The 22937-nt window shown below is 36.2% G+C and overlaps 2 protein-coding genes across 4 annotated transcripts; one reads left to right on the plus strand and one right to left on the minus strand.

Annotated features, from left to right (window-relative positions):
* LOC118050040 (serine/arginine-rich SC35-like splicing factor SCL33) lies at positions 1 to 2715 on the minus strand. 2 transcript variants are annotated; one of them, XM_035060260.2, is made up of 6 exons: positions 2562 to 2715; positions 2099 to 2266; positions 1707 to 1784; positions 914 to 1078; positions 501 to 611; positions 1 to 379 (listed from the first exon to the last, which is right to left on the minus strand). In XM_035060260.2, the coding sequence occupies exons 2-6, from the start codon at positions 2245 to 2247 to the stop codon at positions 250 to 252; spliced, it is 633 nt and encodes a 210-aa protein (XP_034916151.1). In that variant the 5' UTR covers positions 2248 to 2266; positions 2562 to 2715; the 3' UTR covers positions 1 to 249. The 2 variants fall into 2 exon arrangements, with proteins under 2 accessions (XP_034916151.1, XP_073261240.1); XM_073405139.1 differs by having other exon boundaries at positions 2099 to 2262; positions 2562 to 2688.
* A 1595-nt stretch (positions 2716 to 4310) lies between these two features.
* LOC118050032 (rRNA biogenesis protein RRP5) lies at positions 4311 to 22242 on the plus strand. Of its 2 annotated transcripts, XM_035060247.2 has the most exons (40): positions 4311 to 4630; positions 4816 to 5033; positions 5131 to 5271; positions 5406 to 5576; positions 6908 to 7007; positions 7154 to 7272; positions 7373 to 7495; positions 7652 to 7723; positions 8130 to 8222; positions 8748 to 8861; positions 8987 to 9109; positions 9394 to 9579; positions 9710 to 9784; positions 10054 to 10190; positions 11282 to 11416; positions 11858 to 12003; positions 12088 to 12153; positions 12690 to 12796; positions 12955 to 13035; positions 13404 to 13478; positions 13562 to 13663; positions 13841 to 14009; positions 14121 to 14269; positions 14455 to 14538; positions 14618 to 14718; positions 14980 to 15133; positions 15256 to 15330; positions 15471 to 15618; positions 16796 to 17444; positions 18241 to 18301; positions 18427 to 18572; positions 18672 to 18852; positions 19129 to 19224; positions 19523 to 19899; positions 20015 to 20191; positions 20405 to 20501; positions 20583 to 20738; positions 20833 to 21063; positions 21361 to 21444; positions 21549 to 22242. In XM_035060247.2, exons 1-40 carry the CDS (start codon positions 4441 to 4443, stop codon positions 21654 to 21656), a joined length of 5817 nt encoding a protein of 1938 aa, XP_034916138.1. In that variant the 5' UTR covers positions 4311 to 4440; the 3' UTR covers positions 21657 to 22242. The 2 variants fall into 2 exon arrangements, with proteins under 2 accessions (XP_034916138.1, XP_073261303.1); XM_073405202.1 differs by lacking the exons at positions 4311 to 4630; positions 4816 to 5033; positions 5131 to 5271; positions 5406 to 5576 and adding an exon at positions 5583 to 6814.
* Positions 22243 to 22937: the final 695 nt, after the last annotated feature.

Raw genomic sequence — 22937 nt, forward strand, 5'->3', positions numbered from 1 at the left:
TAGCAAAATGAGTAAAGCATTAGCATACCACATCTATAGATATCCCTTCACAAACCATTGGAGAATAAGGGTTAAAAGGCATATAATCAGCAGTTATCAATGCTTAAACTGAGTTTATACGATACATCTAATAAAACATTATTCTAACTAGTTGCCAACTCTAGAAACTCCACAATCAGATCATACTGACACATCATTAACCCCCACTAGTAACTCGCGACAGGTCTTACTGGCTGCCAATGTTGCTTATCACCTAGAGTACTCCAGGCTCCGGCTATGGCTACGGCTCCTAACTGGGCTCCGGCTATAGCTCCTTGAACCATAAGGAGACCTTGAGTAGGATTGGTCTCTATACCTTCTATCTCTAGGAGAAACAGGTCTGTATGGATTACCAAAATATATTATATTGGTAAAAACTGCTTTTCCAAATCCATCACACATTGCAGGAAAACAGGTCCTACTTCATTAAACTAAATTGATAAAGAGAAGTGGGAGCTGACCTTGAATAGTGTCTTCGCCTGGGGGAAGGAGAATAATACACAGGACTACGAGAATAACTCCGTCCATAGCGTGGTGATGGAGAGCACCTGGGATCATTGTACCGGCCACCGCTGACAATGAATTGTGCACAAATTAACAACTCAAGACCTAGCTTTGCAGTCATCAAAACTGGCAGCAATACTAACTACCTTAACTGTCATCTTTCTTTTTTCTTAAAAAAATTGAATCAGCACTCTATATGCCCGCAAAAATGGGCAACCTAAAATTCATGGTGTTTGGTGTTTCAGCAACAGCAACCATATAAAGTATAATCTCTTGTATCAGTCTGCATGAAAAGAAGGTTCAAATCCAAATTTCCATACAATGCATCAGTATTCAATGAATGCGGACTCAGCAAAATAACCACAGTTACCTCACACGACCTCTTGCCCTCATTTCTGCAGGCTTCTTCCTATTTTCCTCAGCAAAAACAACTGTCAGTTCCCGTCCATAAAGAATTTCACCATCCATATGATGCTTAGCATCTGCAGCATCAGCTGGTTCTAAATATTGGACAAATCCAAAGCCACGAGGTTCCCTACAACCAAATACATAAAGACGACACAGCAAAGTGAATTCAGACAAATGAACATAAACAGGTGTCCTGAATGCCCAAAGACAGTATCCAGACTCCAGGCTTGACGTGGAAGATCATGATAAGCACTTGCTGACACTCATGTCATGGAAATAAAATGATCATATGGCTGCTAACCTTGTAGAAGCCAAATTTTAAATTGAGTAGAAATTCTTCAACACTTGAACTTCTTCAGAATGTATTCAAACCCACCTTCCCCACAACCTTGATGTACATTAACATGCACAGTATTCTCATTACTTGAATATGTCTTCACAACACTCTCATTACTTCCTTCTTGCCATCACTCTTACTACTTCATTCTTGTCTTCGCTCTAATTACTTCATTTGTGTCTTCACAACTTTCAATAAAAACAACCAAATTCCCATAAACCAATGGCACATAATAAGAAAAAATCCCAGACTAGATAGTTTTGAGATTAATTAAGATAAATGACATGCAGACCAAAATTGAACACAGAAATTGACAAAACTAAAGACATGATTACTGGATTCGCTATATCTTATAGGCAAACTAATTAGTTCTTCTTTAGAACTGCTTTGGCCCGGAGTGAAAAGGAGTTCATCTTACCCTGTATAATAATCTCTGGGCAAGTAAACGTCCTTCAGAGGGCCAAACCGACCAAACGGTCCACGCAAATCTTCAGGCCTGCAAAGAAAACAAGAAAAAGAAACCGCTCGATGAATAGCCCCACTTTCTCTTCATTTTGACCAGCACAAATACAGCTGTAGATAAAAAAAGGTAGCTTTGGCTACAATAATTTGAAGGCAGTGTACATTTTATACACATCTCGTCCTAAGTGAGGCCACTATTACAATAATAACATGGATATAATTGACAACATTTACAGCGAGAAAAATTGAAGCAGAACCAAATTTGCGCAAAACATGAAGCAACAGATGACTACATGAACATCAAGAACGTGAATTCAAACAGCAGGAAATCAATGAGAAAAGCCAAACCTGCAATCAAGACGAAGATTGCGAACCAGAAGACTAGTGGGAAGATCCCTACCACGACCTCCATGCCGACCCCTAGGGCTAGGACTCCTATGTTTCCTCCCATAACCCCTTGGGGGTGAGGGACTGTAACTGTAGCTTCTTCCCCTCATTTTCTACAAATATCACTGCCTGCAGCAAGCAAAGAAAAACCATATTTTACAACCACTAAGATTAAATACAAAAACCAATAGTTTTTAATATTCATAAAACTCCAATTCCTTAAAAAAAAAAAAAATATATATAAAGCAAAAAACAATTAAAAAAAAAACGTCCAAGCTTTTCCTCGGCCTCTCCTCTCATAATTTACAATAAAATTAGATTATAAAAACACAAAATGAAAGATTATTTGAAGAATTGAGAGATAAAGATTGGTGAAAATATCAAAGATCAAGAGAAGTAGAAGCAGAGAGAATGAGAAAAGTACCTGAAACGATATCGGTTTTGCTTCTCCTTCCAGAGGTTTCCACGAGAAAGAAGGTAACACGGGAAAGCAAGCTCTATGAAGGACGATGGGCCCTTTTAAAACTCGAGATTCGAGAACCTTCTTTCCCATAGCCTATGTTAACATGCATCGCAGTGTTGTAAGTCCGCAACCGGTCTTCCAAAATCTAGCCGTCAATAGACGGCGTTGCTTCTCTCTTACTGTTTGGATTACACATCGTGAAAGACAAGGTTTCATGAGGGCCAGTCCATAGCTCATTGATTTAAATCGTTCAAAATTAAAATCTCTCAGGCTCAGCCCATTAAAGAACACCCTGGGTTCATCCAACTCTCGAGTGTGGATGCATGGTGCGTCTGGTGGCAGATTCACGCTGTGGGCAGGTCCATGGGTCTCCAACCAAATTTTGACTGTTAAACATGATAGTCTTAAACTTTCATAACATTTTAAATATACCCTTGAATTTAATACTCTGTCAGAGAATACCTACACCTGCAAAATTAACTTTTTTAATCTATCCATTATTAGTTTATGTTATTTTCCATGTATCTCAATGAATCTCATTTTATGGGTGAAGAACTTAGTCTTGTTAAAGAAAAACAATTATACGGATAGACCATGGACCTTTATGTTACAAGTAGTGACCTCTATATTGTTTTTTTTTTTTAAATAATATATTTTTTTAAAAAATCAACATGTCAAAATAATTAAAAAATATAAAAAAAATAAATTTAAATATAGTAACATAGTATTTCAATCACTGCTGTGCCAAACATATGTATGTTTAGGATTATAGTTGTTTTTTAAAATATTTTTCATGTTGGAATGTATTAAAATAATTTTATTTTTATTTTTTTAAAATTATTTTTGAGATTAGCGTATCAAAAAACGATCCAAAACATATAATTTTTTAAAAATTTTTAAGCAAAATTTATTTTTTAAAATATTGATATACTATCACATTTCTAACGCTTTCAATTGAACTGCCTTGTCTGCAAGAGATTTCTTTCTTGGCATATAGTCTTCAAATCTATTCCTAGTCCGCCAAGAAATAATAGCATAAATGAAAGGAACTATTTTTCTTTCCTGGCATTTGCATTCGAGTCTATTCTCTTGCTTGTTTTTTATTTTAAAAGTATTTTTTAAAAAATTAATTTTATTTATTTTTTATTTGTTTTAAATTAATTTTTTTATGTTTTTAGATATTTTATTGTGCTAATATAAAAATAATTTTAAAAAATATTATTTTAATATATTTATAAGTAAAAATAATTACAATATATTTCTAAATAAACTCGTAATCTTGTTGAGGTGTCAACGATGGTGTATGTAGATTTAAATGCTTCATATCATTTAAAAAAATTACTTTTATTACATTTATTTTCTAAACAGATTTATAAGCCACTAATTAATTTAAAAAATAATTAATAAAACTCGTGAAAATATCATATTGCTTCGCTAGTCATAAGTTTTTTTTTTTTTTTTTTTTTTTAATGTTAAGAGTAAAGACTACATTTATAGTAATTTCACTTCACAACCAGTTAACTTTTGTTAATGGTTAATGATGCGAAGCTACTCGACTCGAATTATAAAATGAAAATTGGATGGAATAAAGCCCACTAACTTAAAGTCGACCAGCTAAAATCCCACGGCCCATTAAAAACCCACGCAAAGCCGACCCGACCCGACCCGGACCCGGGGGCTAATTTGCTAGGGCTTAGTAATAACAAGCATCGTCACTTCGAAATCCAAAAACCCTTTCAAAACCCTGATTCTCTTTATCAGTCACCGTCTCCATTTCAACTCTATTTCGAAAAACCAAAAGGAAAAGGGCTGCTGATTATTTTCACGCAAGTAACGGAAAATGGCAGCTCCCTCAAAGAAAAAACAACAGAATCCAAAACAAAACGACGGTCCAAAATTCAACAAAGCATCACAGAAGCAATTCAAAGCGAAGCAGACGAAAAACAAGAAGAGTTTTTCAAACGACGCCGTCGTAAAAGATGCGTCTATTGCTTTGCAACTTGAAGATGACGTCCCTGACTTCCCTCGAGGTTTTTCAACAAAGTCTCTCAATCTCCTAAAATTTTCTGCTTGGTTCCCGAGAAAAGTTGAACGTGTATTTTGAAAGGAGATTATTGAATAATTATTGAAGCTTTGAATTGATTTTTTTGGGATAAATTGTCGAGGAAAGAAAACTATTTCTGTTTTACTGATTTTTGACCTCTTGCCTTTTAAGGTGGAAAGAGTTCGTTGAGTCAGAGAGAAAGAGAGGAAATTAGAGCACAAGTTGATGAAGAATTCGAGGGGGAGGAGAGGCGTTTGAATAAGAAGAATAAGAAGGGGAAGAAGTTTCAAAACAAGAGTAGTCAATTATCTGGAGATGATTTAGGTTCCCTTTTTGGCGATGTTTTAACTGGAAAACTGCCTCGTTTTGCTAATAAGATTACAATGAAGGTATGAACCGAAAATTTAATCACTGTGAAAGTGGAAAAAGTTATTTTGTTCATATTATAGGCGGTGTTTAAGTTTTTCATGTTTAATTTGTGCACAGAACATTTCTCCTGGAATGAAGCTTTGGGGAGTTGTTACTGAAGTAAACGAGAAGGACCTTGTAATTAGTCTTCCTGGAGGATTGCGTGGATTAGTACGTTCTGTGGATGCAGTTGATCCTGTTTTGAGTGATCAAATTGAGGTATTATAAGCTTGTATGAATTCACAATTATTATTATTATTTTTTGTTTTCTTTTTCTTTTTTAAATCTTAGTTATGGTATTATTATGCTTTTATTCAATAATTTGCTGTCATTGTTATTCTCTTCTTTACTAGGATGGTGAAGGTAGCCTTCCAAGTGTATTCCATGTAGGGCAGCTGGTGTCATGCATTGTGTTGAAGTTGGATGATGATAAAAACGATAACAAGAAAAGAAAGATTTGGCTTTCTCTGCGCCTTTCGTTATTGCACAATGGCTTCTCATTAGATGCTGTTAAGGAAGGGATGGTAAGACAACTCAATGAATAGCATGGACCTTGATAACCTTTCATTGCTAGATATTAATATCATTTTTTTAAAATGAGAGTGCTTTCTAACTTAAACTGGATTTGAAGCAGGTTCATTTAGGATACGAGTTTACTTAAAAATATGTAAAGAACAATCATTGATATATTTGTTTAGTGGATTACATGTTTATAGATGGCTCACTAAGATTTATCTGCTCTCTTGATGCCGGGTGGGCCTCTAAATATTTGTTCTCATACCTGGGACGGTACTGTTACTATCTCAACAATCTAATCTGGCTAACTGAATCAGCAGTGGCAAAGGCCTGGCTGCCTGGTTTAGTCCAGATTTAATATAATTTATGTGTTGGCGAGGGTGGATACTGGGGCCTCTAGCTTCCTAGTCTCATATAACTAGCATAACTGATATAAACTTAGAGTGACTTGGATAGCCCTGCTATGTTTCTCTAAGATGATGTCCTGCCACAACTATGCAACAATCACATTGATACCCAGTCAAACATTCCATTCAATGAGCTCTATTATCACCCTGAAACTGTTCTGATTAACTTGGTGTTTCTTTTTTCCTTAACTTGTAATTACTAGTGTCTGAAAATGGAGTGGTGAAACTAGGATTTACATCAAATTGATATATTTCTTGTGAAAAACTTATGTTTGCTAACTATTGTCCATCACAAGTGACCCCCCTTTTAGTTGGGTCTGTGTAGGGAACAAAGATCTTGAGCAACAATGTGTAATCGGAAAGATGGAAAAGATATCGTTATCTTTGGTGCTCATCCCAATTGGGGCCAAAATTTGTACTGATAAATTATGTACATGTAATTAGATATTTATGATCTATGGTTCAATTACTTGGTACATTTTCTTCAACTAGAAACTGTTTATTGGGAAAAGATCCCAGGATTCAGAATCAGTCTTTTGGGTACTATCCACTCAGGATTTTTATATTGTTGGACCAATAACCAATCATTTTGGCACAGGGCTTTGTAGCGTGGAGTGTGCAGTTCATGGACTCCTTGTTAAAATCTACTTGAGTAGACATCACATCATTATTTTTGGTGCTACTCAAGCCAAAAACAAAAAGAAAAGAAAATGATAGCTTGAACTACATTATAATATTCTACAAAGATGTTCCTGAACCAAAATTTTGTCTTTGAACAAAGTGATAACTGGCATCTATCTCTTCTACTAGTAGGTTATCACGGTATGCATCTTTCGAAGGTATCAAGGATGTAATGAAACAGTGTTAACTTGTTTGCTTATATGTCTTCTATAGATTGGTAATCCCATCTGCCCACCATTTAATGATTATAGGTCCTCACCGCATATGTCAAAAGCATTGAAGATCATGGTTTCATCCTGCATTTTGGTTTGTCATCGTTTATGGGATTTTTGCCAAAGAACAGCCAAGCTGGTAAGTACCAGTCAAGTTTTTCTGCAGCATGTTACATAGTTGCAAGTCATTCGCCTCATGCTTCTCTATTTCCCATAAAATGCATACTTCACTGTTTTAATAATCTTTACAGCAACATCTTATTCTTCTTTTCTTCTTGGTTGTAGAGAGCAGGGATTCTGAAGTGAAAACTGGGCAATTTTTACAGGGGATTGTTACAAGGATTGATAAAACTCGGAAAGTTGTTTATCTGAGCTCTGACCCAGATACAGTGTCTAAATGTGTGGTATGCTAAAGTTATCCCATCACCTTCAGGTTCTATTATCTCTTTTTTTTCCAATGGATTTAGTGCTGTTTTAACATTTATTTGTTGCACTCTTATGCAGACTAAGGATCTTAAGGGCATTTCAATTGATCTTCTCATTCCAGGCATGATGGTTGATGCCCGTGTACAGTCGACCCTTGAAAATGGGATAATGTTATCATTCCTTACATACTTTACTGGAACTGTAAGTTTGCTGCTGTCTATTTGTAAAGTTTATTATAACAGATGGATAGGACAAGGACTAGCCATGGCTACTATATTTTTATATTTTTATCCACTTGGTTATGCATTAATTCTGCCTATACATCCTATATTTTTATATTTCATTTTCATTTTACAGGTTGATATGTTTCATTTACAAAATACTTTCCCTACTTCAAATTGGAAGGATGATTATGCCAAGAATAAAAAGGTGCGTATTCGAAGTCTTCCTTCAACTGATCTGGACACCTTTAGCTCTGTTGATTTTCACAGTATTGACTTCTCACTCAATCCGTCAGTGCTTTTGTTCAGTACCCAAGTTCAGTAATAATCTCCTTTTGCACTGCCTTCATGCTTTGAGTCATCCAATGGACAGATCAACATAGTAAAGAGTACATATTACCATAGTGCATTGATTCATTGCTTTGCATGAAGAGTATTGTGGTTTCTGTCAAGTTTCACTTTTTTTTTTGCTACTTGTATTTCAACATAATGTGCATGGTTTTGCAGCTCGAATTTTTATCTGCATGTTAGCCAAAAATGTTTCTGCCACACCACCATTGTTTCTTTTTTCTGTTTGTTTTTGTTAATATACAGTGCTATTATTTTTGGTTTAGGTCAATGCTCGTATATTATTTATTGATCCCTCAACTAGAGCTGTTGGTTTGACTCTCAATCAACATCTTGTTCACAACAATTCACCGCCATCTGTAAGTCTCTTTGGACGTATGATAATTATTTTTGCACTTGCAACTTTGGAATTTGAGTTTTTTTATTATAGGCTTTTACTAAATGTTCAAACTCTTTGTTTATTGTTTGTTGCATTCTTCAACCTTTTCTGGGACTGAGTGAGCTGGGATGTCCAGAAATAGGGGTCCACTTATAGGCATGTGAACCAAATGTAATAGATCTTAGCACTGCTTCATATTTGGGCTTTGCAATGCTAGAGGTTTTACAAGTTCTATTATAGGCTTGCCTTGTGTGCTTTTGGTCTGCGCATCAATATTTACCTTCCTGGTTCCATTGATAAAGCAATAGAGTTGAATATCACTGACTTGAAGGCTGGGCATGATAATGCATTTTTTGTACTTATATCATCTTGATTTCATAGTGGAGCTTCTCTTGATAATGGTGGCACATGCAATTATGCTTGACTTGCTCTACTTGGTATTATAATGCTCATCTTCTGATTGCTGCCTTTCTCCCTCTAGATCTAATTTTTGGTTTAAATGCAGAGTGTTAAAGTTGGAGATATTTATGACATTGCAAAAGTAGTCAGGGTAGATAAAGGCATGGGACTTCTACTTGAAATCCCATCTACTCCGCTGCCAACTCCAGCGTTTGTTAATGTATGTTCTTTGTGCATTTATTCACATATTCTATGCCCTATTCTTTCATGATAAATATATTTATATTGTTTACTTATCATTAAGTTCTTCATGGTGGTAAATGCATTAAAATTATGTTGATGCAGGTATCTGATGTGGCTGAAGATGAGGTACGGAAGCTTGAAAAGAAGTTCAAGGAAGGAAGTAATGTTCGTGTTCGAATCCTTGGGTATAGGCATTTGGAAGGGCTTGCCACGGGGATTTTGAAGGTTGCTTTTCTATTTCATAAAGTTTTCTATGTTTCTTCAAATGAAATGAATGTATATTGCCTGACTTGCACTGCTATAATATATTTTTCTTGGGAGCAAATGGGGTTGCTTTCTATTTGCATAAGTTATTTGTAGTTATTTATTAACAAAGTGCATTTGTGATATTGCATAGAAAGGCGTCTAGCTTTATTCTTATCTTCTATATGACTATATCTGTTACAGATCAAAATAAGGTTGCCTTAAGTGACATGAGAACATTTGTCATAATGTTTTTGTATGTGCAGGCTAGTGCTTTTGAAGGATCTGTATTCACCCACTCTGATGTCAAGCCAGGCATGGCAACAAGGGCTAAAATCATAGCTGTTGACAGCTTTGGGGCTATTGTACAATTTCCTGGTGGAGTGAAGGCACTTTGCCCGCTTCGACATATGTCTGAATTTGAAATTGCGAAACCTCGGAAAAAATTCAAGGTCACGCTCTAACCAAATTTGCTTTTTAAGGTGTTTTTGTGAATTGGATCTTAGATTAGACATCAACCATCTTGTCCATTGTTTGTTGGTTCATGGTAATAACTTATAGTTGACCTGTGTTATTATGCAGGTTGGAGCTGAGCTGTTTTTCCGTGTGCTGGGTTGCAAGTCCAAGAGAATAACTGTGACACACAAGAAAACTCTTGTATGTTATATGACTTGAAACTTATTTTTCATCAATGTGCAGCACTTTCAAGAGTGCTCAAATGTATTGTCATAGGTTTTCTCTTTCACTGCAGCGGTCTTTGTGACTGTCAGTTTTCATATATATATACACCACATGCTGTCTTTGCTACTGTGTTTGACGTTTCACATGCTTCCTTGCAATCTGTTGTTAATAGTTGCGTTTTCATTTTTTTCAATAATTTATGTAGTTAATTCTCTGATGGACATTGTTGGCTTATGGTTTGACAGGTTAAATCTAAACTTCCAATTCTTAGTTCATATTCTGATGCAACTGATGGACTAATAACACATGGTTGGATAACAAAGATTGAAAAGCCTGGATGCTTTGTCCATTTTTACAATGGAGTCCAGGGATTTGCCCCCAGGCTAGTCTTAAAAACTCAAGATTGCATTTTTTTTATTATCTTCTTGATCTTGCCAACATGAGAACAACACTTTCTGTTGAATTGTTATCTATATAGTCCGTTGTTTTTTTCATTCCTTCAATATCCTGTATTCACTGGTGTTTTTCATAAGAACTTATTAAATCAACCTGGGAAGGATAATTTAAGAATCTAGATGTTTTAGGCTCAATAAAGATGGAATTTAGAGTTGTAAAACAAATAGGATTAGCAGCAATGATGTCCAAGAAACAACTGGGATTACAGGTTTTGAATCTTGAATATGTTTCTTGCAGAAAAGGTTTGGAGACATTTCACTTTGAATTGAATACTTAACGAGAAGATAACTTATACAATATTTTGTGAAGGGTTTGACAAATATAGAAATGAGGATTAGGATAGAGACAATATCAGGGAATATAGAATAATGAATTAATGTCTCTTGAGATGGTACATTTATTCTTTCCTGACTTCTAAATCTTAGATATAGACCATACGACATTGACAATATTATTGGTGTCCTTGACTTTCTTATGCGGTTTATCAGCTCATGCATGTCTGTTGTGCATTGAAGTCAAATTCTACTCTGTGAGTGCAAGCCCTCATCCATCTTCCAACTAGTATAACTTTCCTCTATGTTCTGGCCTTAGATTTTGGATGTTGACTATGGCTCTAGTTGTTCTTACTCTGCTTTGTGATATATTTTGACTGATACTCTGCTTCAGTGATATATCGATGTTTATCAACGATGGCTCTATTGGGCTTGAGGATCAGGGTGAGAGCTAAAAGAATATGCTAATTTGGAATTGGATGGCCAATACTTAGCTTTTGCTTGTCTTTTTTAATAATCCATTGCAAATGTTGTGTACTCTTTTTCTTGTGTTCTGAAGTCCTGTTTGATCATTTTTGGGATTTCTTTTGCCCTTCTTATTTTCTTGGATCTCTTCTGTGGGAGCGTTCTGCTTTTAATATAGTGAATGGCCTTGTTGGTCTATTTGTACTATATGGCTAGGATTGATTTCTTCTTTGGTTTGATTGTAGAGGATGCTGATTGTTTGCTCTTCATTTTAAAGCAGATCTGAGCTTGGATTAGAACCAGGAAGTGATGCAATTTCAACTTATCAAGTTGGGCAGGTTGTCAAATGCAGAGTAATAAGTTCTATTGCTGCTTCACGCAGGATCAATCTTAGTTTCATAATGAAGCCTCTAAGGTTTGCTAGTTGATTCATCTTTTCTATTATCCTGTGTCAAAATTAAAGTCATCATGAAGTAACTTCTTCATTATTTTACCTGCAGTATTGTGCCTCAAGTTGACTGTTAAATGGGTCTTTAGGGGAGCTCTAGGGTTAACTGCAAATTTGTTGTTTCATATTTGTCTGATAGGAAGCAGTATCCAAGTCCAATATTATGTGCTTTTTTGAAGCTGTTTTCTCTTCACCCTGCAAGAACAACTTACGAATTGATTTTCATTTCACAAAGCAATGAAAAAGGCTTTTGAATTAATTTTCTATTCCCATCCCCCATGATCCCTGGGTAAAAAGATAGGAGTAAATTGGCAATGGAAGATATCATATCAATTTCAATGTCAGTTGGAGTCTCATTACTGGTCTTTCTGCGAAATTATTCAAGTATTTGCGATTTCAAAATTACAGGTTTTCTGAAGAAGATGGCATCAAGATGGGTAGTGTGGTTACTGGAGTTATTGATAAAGTTACTGCCTCTTCAGTAATAGTTTATGTTAATGCAAAAGACTACTTGAAGGGGACAATTGCTACCGAGCATTTGTCAGATCACCATGGTATTGATCTTTGCTTTGTATACATGGCAAAAATAGCAGTTCACGTTTTTCAATTATACCCTTGTTTGGTCTTCAATTATGCAGAACATGCTGCCTTGATGAAGTCAGTTTTGAAGCCTGGATACGAGTTTGATCAACTACTGGTCCTAGGTATTTTTTTAGCTGTTCCATTTGAATGCTTTACCAGATCTCTAAAACTTTCTTTTTCCTGATTATTTTATTTTATGTAGTCTAAAAGGGAAAGGTTCATTTAAGATGTTTTCTGACTGCACATGCTTTTTCAGTAAAATCCAGAGGTTTTTTGGAAGACATTTTCTAATTATTTTATATAGTCTAAAAGGAAAATATTTATTTAAGATATTCTCAAATTGCACATGCTTCTTGATTAATAAAAAGAGGCTCGTTAGAAGATAAGTTATGCAAAGCTAATACCCGAGCAAAATAAGCGGGTTACTGCATAACATGAAGCTATGTAACGTGAAAAGGGTCAGACTGAAAATTTGTAGCTTTGCCACCCTTTTGGACAAATCTTCCCAGTCTACTGCATCTTGTCACATTTTTGGGGCTTTGGGTGCTCTGACATAATTAGAGTCTGGCCGATCATATATTTTGTCATTGCAGTATGCAAATTTGTTAACATTAATTATGAACTAGCAATTGATTACCTTGAATTTGTGTTGCTGTAGATATTGAGAGCAACAATTTGGCTCTCTCTGCAAAATATTCTCTTATCAAGTCTGCTTCTCAGCTTCCTTCGGATCTAAGCCAGATTCGTCCTCAGTCAATAGTCCATGTAAGTATGTCTTGCATCCTACTTGCATGACCAGTTTTATAAATATTTTTTTTGGGAGAGCTCTTGCAGTTGTGATGTGGTTTGAATTTTGACATGATCTTCGGAAATTGTAATTGTTTCTGCTTTTTCATGCATCTGAACTTGTATTTGCAAATCAGGGGTACATCTGTAACATGATTGAAACTGGCTGCTTTGTTCGCTTTCTTGGGAATTTGACGGCTTTCTCCCCTAGAAGCAAGGTAAACTCTTAATATCTGGCTTTTAAGATTGTTGTCTAAGGATGCTTTTACAGTGGTTTTGGAAGAGCAAGTACTGCCAGAACCTCTAGAACCACATTTTATTTGCATTTTAGCGGGTTACCTGGAAGGAACAGAAGTCCACTTTTTTTTTTTTTTTTAATCTTTTACGGGAACTTTTATGGTATAGAATGTTCTTTGAGCTTCTTTCTCATCTCCAGTTCATGGGGCGTACAAAGGAGTCTCTTTGTCTGATACCCAAAGAGACTGGAAAGCCCCAGTGTGTTTTACTTGTTAGAAAGTTGAATCTCTTCCTTTTTTGTGCTTCTTGCATTTTTCTTCTTTATTAATTCTCTTATACTTGATGTCAGGCAATGGATGACCAAAGATCTCAGCTTTCAGAAGCCTTTTACGTTGGACAATCTGTTCGTAGTAATATACTCGATGTTGGTGAACTATCCGAGACTAAAATTTCTCAGATTGTTGTCATTGGACTATTTATCTATTATTTATTTATGGCTGTTTCCAGGTTAACAATGAAACAAGCAGAATAACAGTGTCTTTGAAGCAGTCATGCTGCTCATCTACAGATGCATGCTTTCTTCAAGAATACTTTCTCTTAGAGAACAAGGTAAAATTAAATGTGCTATATTTAATTTATTGTTTTCTGTTCCCTCCAGTTTCAAAGACAAAATATTTGTTGTAGGATCCCGTTAACTTCAGATTGCCATGCAAATGCATTGTATTTCTCACATTCTGCTTGATTGTCTAACACCCCCCAACCCCCCCCCCCCCACCCACCCCCCAGATTGCTGATCTGCAATCTTCAGATTCTAAAGGTCGTGACTTGAAGTGGGTTGAAGGATTTCATATTGGCAGCACCATTGAGGGAAAAATTCAGGAGTCAAAGGAATTCGGTGTTGTTGTCAGTTTTGAGAAACATAATGATGTTTTTGGTTTTGTTTCTCATCACCAGTGTAAGTTATTTATTTCTTTTCATTACCATGTGAATGCTTTTCTTGATATGTGTTGCTTGCTTTATTAATATTTACGAACTACTAATCCTTTATTCATTATAATCACTTTAGTAGGTGGAGCAATTGTGAAAGCAGGTGCAAATGTTCGAGCTGCTGTTCTTGATGTTGCCAAGACAGAACGCCTTGTTGATTTATCTCTAAAGCTTGAGTTTTTGGATAAATCAAGAGACAAAAGTTCTAACAGCTTAACTCACAAGAAGGTTGAGTCCTGCTTAAAGTTTCTTTACACCCAAATATGTACTAAAGAAGTTTAAAGAATAAGCTTTCATGTCATCTCCTTCGCATTTTCATTTGTGCTGGTTAAGGCCTGTATATGTGTTTCTTTCCTTGCTTGTTTTTTGTTTTTGTCATGTTTGAGACTGATACACAATATTCCTGATTTTAGAAACGAAAAGGAGAGATGTCAAAGGACTTGGAGGTGCACCAAACAGTAAATGCAGTTGTTGAGATTGTGAAAGAAAATTACCTGGCAAGTACTGTTAAATCTGATGATATATTGTGGTCAATAATATTTTTATTTTTACTTATTGTATTCCTGCTGATAGCAGGTTCTGTCAATTCCTGAGCATAACTATGCCATAGGTTATGCGTCGGTATCAGACTATAATACACAAAAGATATCTCAGAAACAATTTCTGAATGGACAAAGGCAAGTATGATTTTGGCGAATAATCCTTACAGTATATATTTGCCTGTCATCATTTTTCTTTTTCTTAGAAGTTTGGGCATTTGAATGGGTGGAAGCTCTTAATAAAATTTTGTAAAGCTTGACAAGTGTATAAAATTTTATAAAACTTGGCCGTTGCCTGTAAGATTCAACATTTGCATTTATTTTCTAGTTTATACTCTACAAAAGTGTTATGATTGCTTTGTTTAAACTTCATGATCTGTCATGGCTTATGTGATGCAGCGTTAGTGCCACAGTTATGGCTCTTCCAACCCCTTCTACTGCAGGGAGGTTGCTTTTGCTTCTGAAATCTATTAGTGAGGTGACTGAGACATCCAGTTCAAAGAAGGCCAAGAGAAAGTCTAGCTGTAATGTTGGATCCCTGGTTCAGGCAGAGGTACTTCACATGATTCTATTGTTTATGGGGGTGGTTTTTTCCAAATGCACTGTTTATATTCAACCCTGTTCTGATTGTGTAGGCTTAAATATATGTTTTACTTTTGTGATATTGTTTTTTAGATTACTGAAATCAAGCCTCTTGAAATGAGATTGAAATTCGGTATTGGTTTCCGTGGAAGGATTCATATAACAGAGGTGAATGCTCTGAATAATTTGATTTCAACATTTTTAATTTCATTTTTTTGGGCAACCTTCACACGCAGCTTGATTTGGTTGTTCTCTAATTAGTGGGCGAATTTTAATTTGCTCTTTTTTTTTCTCAATCTCATGCACAGGTCAACGATAATTGTCTTTTGGAGAATCCATTTAGCAACTTCAGAGTTGGCCAAACAGTGTCTGCGAGGATTATTGCTAAGGCTGGTCAATCTGACAATAAAAAAAGTCAGCTGTGGGATTTGTCTATCAAACCAAAAATGCTTGAAGGTAGAATGATTTCTGGAATTTTTTTCATAACCTTGTCTCCTTTGAGCCTGCCACTGGCTTGCACTAAGATGAAGCTGTGATGGGAAAAGGAGGGGTTGGTGTAATCTAATAATGACCTTTTAAGTAAAATCTTGATTTTGATTAAGCTTAAGGCACATTGGATTCTCACTGCTTGGCATTTCTAATGTCAAGGCCAACTTTCTATGGTATCATGTGCATTGCATTGTTCCTTGTATTGAAATTTCTTATAGGTCACTATATGCTTGGTTTTTGTCTGATTTGTTTTGGAGAGGCTCGAATCCAAGACCTCTTACTGGGTCTGGTGGCATGGATGCCACTTGAGCTACAAGCTCATTGGTATTATTTTCTTGACAGATTCTTTTTTGCTAATCAAATTGTCTAAATTTGATCACATCAGCTACAGCATTACAAGGACACATTTCTCAATCTTTCAGCTCTGTGTACCAAAGCATTCCGTACCATGTGTCAAACTTTAAACAAATCACTTTAGGCATGGGTGCGTATGTGTGTGTTGTTTTAGCACGCCATTCCAGTTATCATGTGAAAATACGTGTTAAAGCAATTAATAGCCATAGTGCCTTCAGATCACATCCTTTTTCTCAATCTTATCAAGAATCCCTTAACTGCTGCTTCCTTCTGCTCTGTTTCATTGAATCACAATACCTTGTGGCTTCAATCCAAACATCAACACTATGGTGCTGATTATTCTTGAATAGAGTATTTGTGAGGCTGCCTAGCAACATTTCATTGTTAGATGGAATTTTCTATTTTTATTCTTTGTAGATGCTTTGATACCCATGGAATTTTCGGGGACTTCAATCTGTTTCAATGACTGTTTTGCAACCACTTTGTTTGCACAAATGTCATTGTTCTAACTCCACTTCCTTCCTTTCCTTTTAATTCCTTTTTTTTCCATCACTGCTTTTTTCTTGGTCTTGCTACTCTCTGAAGCTTGAAACTTTGGTTGGGTGAGTGATTTGTTTATATCTATTGATTAGAATTGTCTGCTTAACTGGCGAAGACAGCTTCTTCTTTTTTAGTAGTGCTTTGGAGAAATATCTGTAGCATTAGCTGTACTTTTTAACTGTGTTTTATTGCTCTGTTTGTAATCAAACCTACTTACCTCTCATGGATCTGAAATCCAATTGCATTGCAGATTCGTGCACGATAGAGGATAAACTTGTGCCCAAGGAATACGAGTTTTCATCTGGGCAACGCGTCTCTGGTTATGTATATAAAGTGGACGGTGAATGGGCCTGGTTAACAATATCTCGACATTTGAAGGCAAAGCTTTTTGTTCTCGACAGTGCTTGTGAACCTATTGAGCTTCAAGAATTCCAAAAAAGATTCTATGTTGGGAAGGCCGTGACTGGTCATGTTTTGAACTATAACAAGGAGAAAGCATCACTACGGTTGGCGCTCCATCCATTTGCTGCCTCTCAAACTCTTGTTGATGGGGGAGCTCCAGTTATGGATGACCTACAGAGTAATGCTCCCTGGGACAATGTTACTGCTCATATTCAAGAAGGAGATATTGTAGGTGGTAGAATTTCCAAGATACTTCCAGGTGTTGGTGGATTGCTGGTGCAACTTGGTCCTCATATACATGGCAGGGTTCATTTTACCGAACTTCAAGACTCGTGGGTTCCTGATCCATTGTCTGCATACAAAGAAGGTCAATTTGTCAAATCCAAGGTCCTAGAGATAAGCCATCCAGTCAAGGGTACCATCCACATCGATCTGTCATTACGTTTATCTTTGAATGGCTTGCTTGGTCAAAATTCAGCAGAGTTCTCGAATAATCAGTAAGTCTTGGAGCTTTATGAATTCCTAATATTGCTCTCATCTTATTAGTATCAGTGTTGAACAACTGATTAGGAGGGGGCTGCTAAACTATTTTGTAATTTTTTCTGGTTTGTCTAGGTGTTGAGGTGCCTTTCACTTAATGAAAATGAAATGATGAACTCGGTACTTTTATTCCTTACAAAATAGGAACTCGCTTTGGATTGACTGCTGTATCCAATCTTTGTGTGTTAGTCTATTTAGAAACAGTGGGTCCATGTTTGTATGCATCTGTAGGAAACTAGGAATACTATCTTCAGCTAGGTTCTATTTTTGACAGGGACCACTTTGGTTGATTTTAACACAGAAAAATACTATGTATTGATATTGTCTTTGATTGAAGCTGAAAAGCTTTGTGATGCTGCTACAATTAATATAAGAGCGCACACATAATTCTATAATTCTTATTCTATCCTCTTCCTTTCCTTTTGTTTAAAGTTGAATCTAGTGCATCCTAAACCCTGCTCAGCTAGTAGCCTACATTTAAGTTCTGCCATTTCTCATGCTCATAAATTTCAACACTCAAGGCCCTAGCTACTGGAATTTTGGTGACTGGAACCTAGGACAAATGTCAGCATGACAAACCACAAAAGCTTCTGGTTCTGTAACACCGCCAAACAAAAGTTTCTGTTTAAATTCACTTATGTGACTAAACATGCAGGAGGGCTAGGCCTTTGTGATTTTAGATCTCTTAATAAGCTCCTATTCTGGTCTTCTCTGCAATCTCCTGTTTTTAATACTACATTACATGTTTGACAGGGATGCTCCCAGCAAACGTGTGGATAAGATTGAGGATCTACAACCTGACATGGTTGTGCAGGTAAGAGATAGGTTCCTCTTCTTAATATGCTCTTGTATTATATTCTTTTTCTCTTTCTGTCTCTTGATTACTTGGGCATATTGCTTGGTATCATGTTTGTTTAATCCATTCTCTAAATTTGGCAGGGTTATGTTAAGAATGTTTCATCAAAAGGATGTTTCATTTCACTTTCAAGGAAACTTGATGCAAAAATTCTCCTCTCAAATCTGTCTGAGGGATATATTGATGATCCTGAAAAAGAATTCCCCATCGGGAAACTTTTAACTGGCCGGTAATTTTTTCTCCATTCTTCCTATTTTGTTGGCTGAAAAAATGTGATGTTTTATGATGGATTTTATGCGAGGAAATGTACTTAGAAGCTTGATTGCAGGGTACTATCTGTGGAGCATCTATCAAAGCGAATTGAAGTTACCTTGAAATCGAGCGTAAGCAACGTGTCAAAATCTGAAAAGAGTGACCTGAGTCGCCTACATGTTGGGGAAATAATTTCTGGCAGGATTAAACGGGTGGAATCATATGGGTTGTTTATCGCACTTGACCACACAAATTTGGTAATTACTAACCCATTTCAAAATTGCTTATATGGTGGCCCAATAAATGGATTTAAATTTTCCAGTAACATCTGATCCATCGTGTTAGTTTATAATTTAATTGTCCCTATTTGAGGTGTATCTTCAACTATATCTTGCGTGTGTTTGCTGGTATCTTATTTTATTTTTAAGAAAAAAACAAGTTTTTTTTTAAGCAGCTATGATGCTTTCATCTCTGTGTATGATCTCTGACCTCATATGCTTATGGTTTTAATTTTATCCTATTTGTTTGCATAGGTTGGATTGTGTCATGTGTCACAGCTTTTGGATCATATTGGTAACATTGAATCGAAATATAAAGCTGGGGAGAAGGTTACAGCAAAGATTTTGAAGGTAGATTTCCCTTTTCTTGTAATAGAAAATAATTGGGTTTTTGTTAATTATATTCTAGTTAGACCGGTAATTACTGGATCAGTATTAATATCATTTCACAGATTCATATGACTGATATCAAAAGTTTCCTTCCCAGTTAGATCATGCAACTTTGCTACGGACTTCCAACAAGCTCTTTTAATAAATTATTTTAGTGTAACAAAAAAGAACTGTCTTATTAAGCAAGTCCCGCTGTATTTTTGTTTGGAATGGAATTTTCTCGGCTTACATGCTACTGTCCATGTACTACTTTCCTCAGGTGGATGAGGAAAGGCGCCGAATCTCTCTTGGAATGAAGAACTTAGATGTTCGGGATGATATGAACTCTTCAAAAGAAGAATCTGATGAAGAAATGAGTGAAAATGAATCTATGGATGACAGCAATGCTCAAATAAAAATAATTCCGGAGAGCAGTTTGCTTGGTATCCATAACATTGATGTTGAATGCCAGAATGAAGGTTCAATTCTTGCCCAAGCAGAATCCAGGGCCTCAATTCCTCCGCTTGAGGTCACACTTGATGACATGGAGCACTCTCATCCAGATGATGTCCTTTTTCAAAACCAAGGGCATATTGACGAGGCAGACACTATGGTTAAGAAGAATAAACAAGAAAAGAAGAAACCAAAGAAATTGAGGTCCATTTAACAGACACTAGTTGATTTCCCTTCCATAATAAAAGGCTAGTAGGCTGGATGTTTATCATTTTCTTCTGCTCAAATTTGTCATTATTGTTGAAAACCATCTGTGCAGTGAGCAAGAAATTAGTGCTGCTGAAGAGAGACGGCTAGAGGAAGATGAACCAAGGACTGCTGATGAATTTGAGATGGTGATTCGAAGCTCTCCCAATAACAGTTTTCTTTGGATAGCATACATGCGCTTCATGCTGTCTTTGGCTGATATCGAGAAGGCTCGCTCTATTGCTGAAAGGTATTACTGAAAAAGCAGATGCTGACTTCCCTTCTGTGCATTTATTTGATTTTAAATTTCTGTTCTCTTTTAATGAATAGGGAAAGGTTTCTAGAAGCTTATAGGCAGTGAGAAACTGGAGTTTAATAGAAAACAAAATTTTAGTGAAAATGATCGTTGTTCTCATATGAAATGGTATTTTTAACTTTCGTGATGCCTTCTTGTTTTTTGAAGGGCTTTGAATACAATTAATATTCGAGAAGAGGATGAGAAGCTAAATATTTGGGTGGCTTACTTCAACTTGGAAAATGAATATGGAAATCCTCCTGAGGTATTCAAGAGAGTTTAATTTTTTCTTGCTAATTTTATTATATATAATCTTTAAGTTTGACAATCTGGAGTTTCTCTTCAGGATGCTGTTAAGAAAGTATTTCAGAGAGCATTGCAATATTGTGATCCAAAGAAGGTCCATCTGGCACTCTTGAAAATGTATAAGAAGACTAATCAGAATAAATTAGCTGAGGAGCTTCTTGACAAAATGAGCAAGAAGTTCAAGCATTCATGCAAGGTATATTTTATGCTTCTATGAATCTTGCCTTTATTTATTTATTTGAGATTCTATCCTGGCTCTTTATTGAACATTTAAGCTATGGAAATTCTAGTTTTGGTTGAAACGGGTAAAGTGGCTTCTCAAGCAAAAGCAAGATGGGGTTCAGTCTGTTGTGCAACGTGCTCTTTTATGCCTTCCTCGCCATAAGCACATCAAGTTCATCTCGCAGACAGCTATCCGTGAGTTCAAATGTGGGGTTGCTGATAGAGGGAGAACCCTGTTTGAAGAAATTTTGAGAGAATACCCAAAGAGAACAGACTTATGGAGTGTTTATCTTGATCAGGTAAGATTCTTTAGTTATTTCCAAATATAAGAATGGATTTTTAGTCATTAGGTAAAGGCCAAAGATAAGACTTCTACTACATCTTTAGCACATCTTTCTAGTGATAAAATGCTGGACTGGATACATATATTGAGCAGTTGCCAACCACTACCATGTTTTTCAAATTAATTCACAAGTATCCAGGGTTTGAATTCTGATTGCTTCGTCAAATAGGCTTCCTTATCATTTTGATTTTTATATTTAATTAACAATATTATTTCACTGTACACACCTTACATCCTGGTGTCAAACTGACAGGAAATTAAACTTGGAGACGCAGATGTGATTCGTGCACTTTTTGAGAGGGCAATTAGTCTGAGTCTTCCACCTAAAAAGATGAAAGTATGTGTTATTTGCAATTGATTGACTCCATTTTGCATAAATGTCCTGGTTTTTCCTTTCATGTTGGTCCTCATTCATGTATGCTTCCTTGTCTGGATTTGCAGTTTTTATTCAAGAAATATCTGGAGTATGAGAAGTCTTATGGTGATGAAAAACAGATTGAGTCTGTGAAACAGAAGGCCATGGAATATGTTCAGAATACCCTGGCCTGACGATACTGATTCTTGTTTCCAGCCTCAGTTTCAATTTCAACCCAACATGCACTGGGTTCAGTTCATAGGTCTAGGTGTATTCCAAAGATGCTACCGAATGCGTGGTCTGGTTTTGCTGCTATTTTGATGGAGGGGAAAGGGCACAGGTTATATGCAAGCTAATTGGATCTAACTCGGGGCAATGATGTCGGTGAGGTCAAGCTAACACTATTTATCATAGCGCCATTTTTCTACTGCACAATAGAGTTGCAGATGGCAGTGCAGATGGGCATTGATGTCCAGATTGGTTATTAATGAAGGGTGTTTCGTTATATTGATTGAAATTATTTCGGCTACAACAATACACTTGTGCGGAATCTAGCCCTTTTTGCACGGGCTTCTTTTATCTGTTAAGAGGAGTTGCATTAAGTACTGTAAAACAGATGGGGAAAAAGCTTTCCTGTTATGATAAGGTCCAGTCAGAAGCCAATTTTCCATAGTAAAAATAACGCAATTATTCTCTTCGGGTGAGAACGTACCACAAGATAGAAATTATGTATCTTTCACTTCTTTCCAGTGCTTATTAATAACATCACTTTAACTACTATTTTGGATATATAGCCAAAATCTAAGGTTCCATTATATTATTCAATTTACTGCAAAATATAACAAAATGGAAAACTGAATAGTAATTAGATGTCTAACACTATCCCATAACTAGTTGATGTGGTAAAGCCTCACGCTTTTAGTTGCTACAATCAAGCCTTTGTTGATCAACCCCATAACTAGTTGATGTGGAAAAGCCCTCACCCTTATTTGCTACAATCAAGCCTGTGGATCAGGTTTATCCTGGTTTTACACTTGCACTTCATTGCATTTCACTATACTTGGGATTCAGCTTTGTTGCTCTCCCAGATCTCTGTGGCCTATCAATACCCCTCCTAGAAAGTGGAATCTTGTCCTCAAGGTTCTCATGGTTCAAGTGTAGAAATTGATGACTCAGTGATTCAGTCACTCCTAAGGTAGCCTCCTAGGAAGTGATGGTAAGTGCTTCCATTTTACTAGACTTTCTGCAAGAAACTTACCACTTTGCTTCACCTAATGATGATCAAGGATAGCCTCATGTTTATAGACAACCTCACTCTCATTTGAAACAGGCGAAAGATCTATGTATGTGTCGGTTGCATCTCCCACATATTTCTTCAATAATGACACATGAAAGACATGAAAGACATGATGGATACGTTCACCCACTGGAGTTTGTAAGCCATGTTGCCAACCTTTTGTAGAATTGGATAAGGG

Source organism: Populus alba, chromosome 16, assembly GCF_005239225.2.
Source record: "Populus alba chromosome 16, ASM523922v2, whole genome shotgun sequence".
Taxonomy (NCBI): Eukaryota; Viridiplantae; Streptophyta; class Magnoliopsida; order Malpighiales; family Salicaceae; genus Populus; species Populus alba.